The 7,745-nt window shown below is 41.1% G+C and overlaps 2 protein-coding genes across 2 annotated transcripts; one reads left to right on the top strand and one right to left on the bottom strand.

Moving 5' to 3' along the window:
* Positions 1–314: 314 nt before the first annotated feature.
* On the top strand, positions 315–2,749 carry LOC127750083 (uncharacterized). The gene is made up of 7 exons (XM_052270638.1): positions 315–537; positions 642–752; positions 830–895; positions 984–1,127; positions 1,209–1,352; positions 1,429–1,494; positions 1,613–2,749. The coding sequence occupies exons 1-7, from the start codon at positions 415–417 to the stop codon at positions 2,747–2,749; spliced, it is 1,791 nt and encodes a 596-aa protein (XP_052126598.1). The 5' UTR covers positions 315–414.
* Positions 2,750–4,483: 1,734 nt separating this feature from the next.
* On the bottom strand, positions 4,484–6,306 carry LOC127750084 (uncharacterized). Its single transcript, XM_052270639.1, has 4 exons — positions 6,167–6,306; positions 5,899–6,062; positions 5,579–5,812; positions 4,484–5,505 (listed from the first exon to the last, which is right to left on the bottom strand). The coding sequence occupies exons 2-4, from the start codon at positions 6,059–6,061 to the stop codon at positions 4,688–4,690; spliced, it is 1,215 nt and encodes a 404-aa protein (XP_052126599.1). The 5' UTR covers position 6,062; positions 6,167–6,306; the 3' UTR covers positions 4,484–4,687.
* Positions 6,307–7,745: the final 1,439 nt, after the last annotated feature.

Genomic DNA, 7,745 nt, shown 5'->3' with positions numbered 1-7,745 from the left:
AAACCAGTAGGCGGGCACACTTTTTATTTTTCGAGGGCGGCGTTGCGATTTTCGGATTCCTGATAAAATTTCCTAAAGAAAGACGTTTTCCCCGACTCTTTGCGTTGAAAAATAAGGTAGCGCCAGCCTCTCAAACCGCGCCGTAGAGCCCGCAGGGAAGTCGCGGCCCGCCTGGCTGCCAGCGCGTCTGGGCGGCAGCGGCCGGGCGGCTGCCTGCCGGCTGGCCGCGGCGCTGTGCTCATGCGCAGTAGGCCTCGGCCCGCCCCCCTCTCCCCAGCTCCCGCTCCCGAGCGACAGCAGCCGACGCCGACCCGACAACCGAAGCGCGACCCGACTCGTGCGTTTGGAGAGGTTATTGTTTTCGGTATGCATTTACTTTAGTACGTAATTTGGTGTAACGAGTAAATTTGAACTATGCCAAAAAAGTCGAGAAGACGTCGCGACACAAAAAAGAAGCAAGGCCGGAGGCCACCTGTTAATGCGAAGCAGGCGAAAGAGAGTAGTGATGTTCCAAATGAAAATTCTATTGAAGAACAGGTGAGATTAGAGGTTGGGGTTGAAGAATCAAAACAATTCTTTAAAAGAAATAATAATCTTGCGTTATTCTGAAAGTATATTTTTTCTTTCTTCGTGTTGCGCAGGACCCTGGGAGTGAACATTTTCCAGGCAATAATGGGTGTGAGACTGAATCAGTGGACTTGTCTCCTCGAGTCTGCTTGCCATTTTCACCTGACCTCACAAATCATTCGGAGGTCTGTATTCCATTGTGCTGTATGGCAAAAAATCCTTTTAAACTTTTTGTTAATATTTATGATTTTTTTTTTTGCAGGTAACTGCATCAGGCACCACTTGTGAAATGTCTCCATTTAATTCTTTTTGCCCTAGTGCAGAAGAGGTTTGTACTCAAAATACTTGTTACAACTCCCATCTTCCAAAAAAAACTAAAATAATCTATTAATGCATTTGTGTTTCTATTCTTACAGTATGATAAAACTGCCAACATTTCTGAAGCGCTAGAGGTTCATGATCAGAATGTTGTTGATGAAGTTTCACCGTTCCACAAGACTGAAGTTTTTTCCATGTGTGGCAAATCACAATTGAATCTCGCTCCAACTGATATTCAAAAAGTTTGTACCCAGAATGCTATTGACATTATACAATAGGAATTATTACTCTCTAGTAATACTCATGTAATTCTATTATCACAGCATACTGAAAGGACAAATACTTCTGAGTTGTCTCCATCGCATTTACTTTGCACTCAAGAGCAAGAGGTTGATTATCAGAATGGTGTTCCTGACATTTTACAATCACAGCCATTGTCTTCACCTTCTACTTGTGATGTTAAAAAGGTTTGTACTATACTATTGACATTTCACCACTCATATAAATATACTCTAATTTGGTTTTGTATTTGTATTCTTACAGCATACTGAAACTGCGTACAACCCTGACATGTCTCCATTATATTTTCCTTATCCCAATGATGATGAGGTTCGTACTATAAATATTACACCTATCAAAGTCAATTAAATATTTATTGCATATTGTATAAAACTTTAAAATATTTAAAAATGCATAGAACCATCTTTAATACCTCTCTTATTTACAGCTGGCTGCAGGTTATGCTTCAGATACTGATATACTTCTTAAAGCAAAACAAAAAGTGGATGCCTTTCTACCTCGAAGATGGATATCAGTAGTTGACAGAGACCACCTACATGTGATGTATTTATCAAACCAGCAGAGACAAAAGGCAATACAGCGATCATTAGAGTTTGATAAAGATGGTGAAGTTAGACTCTTTGTGCACTGTAAACCTTTTGATGTAACACCTTACCTACCAAAGAGCAATTCAACTGTGCCACTACCTATCAACTGGTTTAATTTAAATGAATGTGTAGACAGGATAGTGTGTATTGTTAATAACTTAAGATCAATGGAAGTGTGCAGTGGATATGATGATGAAGTTTATCAAGATGTGTGGCATTCCTGTGAGTATGGTGAAATAGATAAAAATCCTTATGAGGAATGTAGATATGTTGAAACATTTCGGTCTTTATCTTGTAAGTTGTTAGTTAAATCCAATAAGTGGCGGTGTCCTGAATGCACCAAAATGCTTAAACCATTAAAAAGAAGGGCACATGCAGCAGCTCAAGAGAGTCGACACAAAAACACTCCCAACATTGCTTTGACTGAAGACCAAAAATTAAAGAAGTTGAAAGACCAACGCAAGGAAATAGATAATTTGAAAGCTAAACTGTCCCGTGTTCGTGTAAGAATGCAAGAAGTCATTAAAAAGGAAAGCTTGCAGCTTGACTATCAGCTGGCTGATTCTCTTACAAATCTTTTGAATGAAAGTGATTTAAGTCCTGCTCAGAGTGTTTTTCTACAACAGCAGGTGAAGGCATCTCAGGTGAAGTCAGCCTCAGGAATGAGATGGCACCCAACAATGATACGTTTGGCCCTGTCACTCAACATCACCTCACCAGCAGCCTATGAGATGTTACGTAACACAGGTATGGTGAAACTCCCCTCCAGTCGAACCTTATTTGATTATTCTCATGCAAGACCTGCTGAGGAAGGCATTGACAAGGCTGTTTTAGAGAAATTGGCTGAAACTGTTGAGGAAATGTCAGAAAAAATAAATGCCAAAACTCAAAAGAAGGAAGTGCATAAGAAATATCATGTTCTAATGGGTGATGAAATGTATATCTCTCAAAACCTTGTATTTCAAAAATCAACCTGACAAATGGTTGGTTTTACATCTCTTGATGAAATTGATAAGGAGGTGAAGAGTTTTGAGCAGGCCCTGGATAAGCCAGAAGAGGAGTGTAGAGAAACAATAGCATCAAGAATAATGGTATATATGGTTAAAGGTGTGACTAATGGCATTAAAAAAGTCATTGCAACATTTGCTGTGAACACTATGTCAGCACTTCAGATGAAAGTATGGACTTGGCAAGTTATAGGTGCATTAGAGAGATCTGGCATTGCAGTGATAGCCATGGTTTGTGATGGGTCCAGTGTTAATCGTGCTTTTATCAAATCTCACACACCTGCAACCATACATCCAAGTGGTGTCATATTTGACACTTGGAATAAGTGTGCTAAAGACAGAAAATTATTTTTCTTATCTGATGTTCCCCACCTCCTAAAAACCACTAGAAATTGTTTCCTAAATTCTAGATGGGATAATAAGAAGAGCAGGCGGAAGATGTTTAAAAATGGAAGTCGTATCTCTTGGGAACACATCATCAAACTGTATGAGGCCAAGAGAGGCAAGACCCTACGGAAGTCTTACAAATTGAGTCCAATGAATGTGTACCCAGATAGTTACGCCCGTATGAAAGTGAAGTATGCTGGCCAAGTAATGAGCAAGACTGTAGCATTGGATCTTCGCAGCCAAGGTTGGCCAGAAGTGAAAGAGACTGCAAACTTCATACTACTGGTTAATGATTGGTTCGACTGCTTAAATGGAGCTCACACTTCAATCGCTGTCAAGACAAGAAATAAAAATCTGGCAGCTTACACATCAGCCACTGATTCACGTTTTGATTTGTTAAATGGATTTCTAAAGTATCTTGACGAATGGGAGAATGATGCAAAATCCAATCCAAACTCAACAATTGATTTAAATTCCACAGGAGTTGTAGAGGATTTGGATGGAAGTGCCATTGAAGAGCTTGATGACGGTGAAAACCTGACCCCTATAGACCGCAAGCTGCTCAGCAAGCAAACTTTAGAGGGAATAAGGATGTCAACATTGGCCTTTCAACCTCTGGTCACATTTATGCTTGAAGAGGGGGCAACCTTTATTAATGCCAGAGTATTCACCCAGGATCCCCTCGAGCAGCACTTCAGCAAGCTACGTGCTGGGCAGGGGGGAAGCTCACATCCCAATTTAAGGCAGACTTTGAAGAGAAACCGTGATTTGGACACTATTGGAGAAATGGGAATAAAGAAAAGAAAAGGAAACTCTGGGCAGCACATGGATAATGCTATTGAAGTTACAACAGAAAAATTGCCTAAGCTGCAGAGTGCTAGAATTCCAAAGTTTGCTGTAGAATAATTAAAAGTGATTTGTTGAAATGTGAATATGACTTGTGATATTAAAATAGTATTACTAATGTATTTGAATGTTAAATAGCTTTTTATTCAGATAAACATATTTTCTAGAAAAATAACACTTTGAAAGAAAGTAGAATTAAGAAATTTGCCTGTACCATTAAGACTGAACACATTTATAAATTTCTAGCCATGTCAAACAATACATCAATAAAATTGTGTAAAAAGTTAACATTTTTATGTCCATCTATTTAAAAAACCTAAGAGTTCTTTGACACAAACACTTAAAAGTTAAACAAACTTATAGTCAGGTAGTATTTCCTAACATACTATTACAATTGGATTGACTAAAACAAATCACAGTCAAAAATAAAATATAGTTCTAACTTGTACCTATAAAGACAAGAATCACAAAATAAAATACTTTAGAATCACAATCCCACCCAAAATCACTAACATGTTACTACTTCTTCCGAGAAGCAACTGCATGTCGAGTTGCCATGCCAATGACAGGCCTCTCCCGCAACTCATTTAGTTTCCTCTTGGCTACACCACGACCACAAGCTTTACAGAAACACAGGACGACATCATTCAATAAGCCTACAGAAAGTTCCTCAGATTAAGAATCTTTGATAACATTATCCCAGAGAACTGAAACATCAGAATTAACTACCTTGCTGAGTACTTGTTCGTATGGAATGGAACCATCACTCTTCTCACTAGCATAGACAATTGCCGTCAATTTTATAAAAAAATCCTGCAAAGGCTTACAAATATACAGCAAACCACCATTGTCCAAATCCTTGGTCCACGCTGCATCTGCACCCACTTCAGATTCAGTTGAGAGTAGCCTGTCCCGTAAAGTCTTAGTAACAGTTTGCCACTTTGTGTTTCCTTTATTTCTTTTACCGATTCTTAGGTACCCTTGCATAATGGACCCACCAACATGAAATATCACATGCCTGTCTTCAGCATCTAATTCAGGAATTTGCTTTGATAAATGATGAATAGTCACACCACTCCTAAAATGTCTAGATATAAATTTAAAAATTTCTGTGGTGAAATTCAACAAAAATTCTAGAAGGAATTGGGACTGTACATTACTTGAAAACAATGGGCCCTCAAAGACAGACAGAACAGCTTCACAAAAATTATCATCAGATAAAATTTCCTCCATTTTCTGAAAAAGTGCATTCACAAGGGCATGTGGGAGAAGACATTTCTTTTTAGAAATAGCAGTTAACTCTTCTCTTGCAATGTCTGCACTAAACTTTTCAAACTTTTCTGGTTCTGAAATTACATGACCAAGAAATGCCCTAAATTGTTCACCACATTTCCCGTAACTAGGACAATTGGAAACAGATGTCAGAGCAGCATTGGAAATTTCAACTACGTTATCAAGAATTTTCTCTGTGTCTGGGTATTTCATAGCAGCAACTGGAAGTAAAGAAAACTGTTACATATTGTACTTAGAGCGAAAAATCCAAAGCGCTGTAAATGCAATGCGTACCTTGAATAGTATGAGTTCTTAGGTGAGATTTGAAAGACCTAGTACATATATATTCTTTCAAACAATAAGTGCATATTAATTTTGGCCTCTTGCTGTCTGTTTTCTTTGCAACAGTTTTTGTTGTAGTCTTCTTTTGTGAGGCAGGTGGTGCTGGCTTTTTGAAAGCAGGGGTGTCTTCAATAATGGATAAATCACTGACATCCAAGTGAACATCCTGACTGACATCAAGTTGAGCTGGAAAGAGTTTACAAAAATACAAGTTTAGTTGACTATATAAAGAAAGCTTCAGCAACACATAACCTCCAGAATGAGCGTATTACCTTGGGACAAGTGAGACTCGACATGATTTTTAAAGTAAAATTGAACTAAATATTCTTTCCCACAGTATGGGCACTCGTATATAGGCCGCTTCCTTTTTGCCTTTGGTGTGGATGTGAACGACGGTAATGAATTCCCGTTTTCGTCGAGCAAAGACGAGTCCATTCTATTAAAAATAAACACATTTATCAACAACCAATACTTGTCGGTGAGCAGATTTAGCTCAAGATAATGCGTTGTAAAAGAAATACAAAACCACAAAATATTTACCTTGTTCACAATTCCTACAAATTAGTTAAAATAAACGGCCTAGTCGCCCGTGTGAGCACCCACACGCCCCTCTTCGCTCCGATCCGAATGTCAACACGAAAACGCGGGACCGCGCGGAGCGCAGGTGGAAGGGGGCTGGCCGAGGCGCACTGCGCATGAGCGCAGCGCCGCGGCCAGCCGGCAGGCAGCCGCCCGGCCGCTGCCGCCCAGACGCGCTGGCAGCCAGGCGGGCCGCGACTTCCCTGCGGGCTCTACGGCGCGGTTTGAGAGGCTGGCGCTACCTTATTTTTCAACGCAAAGAGTCGGGGAAAACGTCTTTCTTTAGGAAATTTTATCAGGAATCCGAAAATCGCAACGCCGCCCTCGAAAAATAAAAAGTGTGCCCGCCTACTGGTTTCCCAGTTGCAAAAGCGGGGTCCAGGGGCTCTCAAGCTTCTTCTCCAGGGCGCCCTTCTCTCATGGCCGCAGCAGGCCTGGCCGGACCGGTGGCCGGTGCATCGTCTGCTAGTGTCGTCTGCAGTGTCCGCCCCCACGCCACGCCCTCGCTCTCCTCTCACTGCACTGTTAGAAATTCCGTAGGCTAATTACGGAATTCTTGCGGAACTCACCGTAAATTCCAAATACGGTACCAAACCGTAACGGGATTACTGTAATTTAAAGATACGGACTTGTCCGTATTTCAAATAACGGTGCATCCCGTACATTTTCCCCGTCAAATTAAATATTAAATAATTTTTGTAACAAATAGTTTAAACAATTGAGCTGTCCACAGAGATTTATGTTATTGCCTCTTTCGCAAAACCATAACTTTACGCTCTCGTATCTCTCAAAATCCAATTCTTGGACTTACAGTGCAATTTATTATTTTTCCTAATCAATAAGTCAAAATTTTACGGAAAAGCTTACGGTTTAGCCGTAACTTAAGAATACGGTTTTACCGTATGGTTTCCGTAGAAAATACGGAAAAATTACGGTACATTCCGTGAAAAAAAATTCTTGACAATTCCGTTCAAAATTCCGTGGAAATTTCTAACAGTGTGTACCGTAAGTTTGATTTGAATTTGGCGCTGCGGTCTGGCCCGGCCCTTCCCCGCCCGGCCCAGCGGCATCCTTCTTCCCCGCCGCTCATGGTTCCCCCACCCTACCACCAGTCCGACTATTGGCCGGCGCGCGCGCTCCGATACGAACAGCAGGCGGGCGGCGCCGCCCGGCCCTTTTTTAGCCCGCTCTTTTGCTTAAAAGCAAGCGGGCTTATGCCATCGCCTCTGTGTTCGTCTGTCTGTCTGTCCGTTTCCCAAGAAGGACGCGAGTTAGAGGTTTGAAATTTTCAGGGTATACTTGTTGTCACTTCTGGTCAACGAAACGGTTGGTGCAAATCCTGGCAACCACCCCTGAGTGGGTCTGAGGGGGTAACAAAGAAATATGGGTTGGTCCAAGAAGTGGAAAAAAAATATTTTTTTAATGGTCTCCTGAGGGGTAACTCGTGAAAGTAGAGCCCTTTGGGCTAAAATTTTGTCCGTTTGGCTCTATCTCTCACCGTTTACGCGCTAGAGGGAGTTTTACCCACGAAAGTGGCTTA

This window comes from Frankliniella occidentalis, unplaced genomic scaffold, assembly GCF_000697945.3.
Source record: "Frankliniella occidentalis isolate FOCC.00 unplaced genomic scaffold, Focc_3.1 Scaffold132, whole genome shotgun sequence".
NCBI classification, from domain to species: Eukaryota; Metazoa; Arthropoda; class Insecta; order Thysanoptera; family Thripidae; genus Frankliniella; species Frankliniella occidentalis.
This window is presented reverse-complemented; position numbering and strand designations above follow the sequence as displayed.

Coding starts and splice junctions, on each gene's coding strand:
- LOC127750083 (XM_052270638.1), top strand. CDS start 415: ATGCCAAAAAAGTCGAGAAGACGTCGCGACACAAAAAAGAAGCAAGGC. Junction 1,128..1,208: donor CTCCAACTGATATTCAAAAA/GTTTGTACCCAG, acceptor CTATTATCACAG/CATACTGAAAGGACAAATAC. Junction 1,495..1,612: donor CTTATCCCAATGATGATGAG/GTTCGTACTATA, acceptor TCTTATTTACAG/CTGGCTGCAGGTTATGCTTC.
- LOC127750084 (XM_052270639.1), bottom strand. CDS start 6,061: ATGGACTCGTCTTTGCTCGACGAAAACGGGAATTCATTACCGTCGTTC. Junction 5,813..5,898: donor CGAGTCTCACTTGTCCCAAG/GTAATACGCTCA, acceptor AACTCTTTCCAG/CTCAACTTGATGTCAGTCAG. Junction 5,506..5,578: donor AAGAACTCATACTATTCAAG/GTACGCATTGCA, acceptor CTTTACTTCCAG/TTGCTGCTATGAAATACCCA.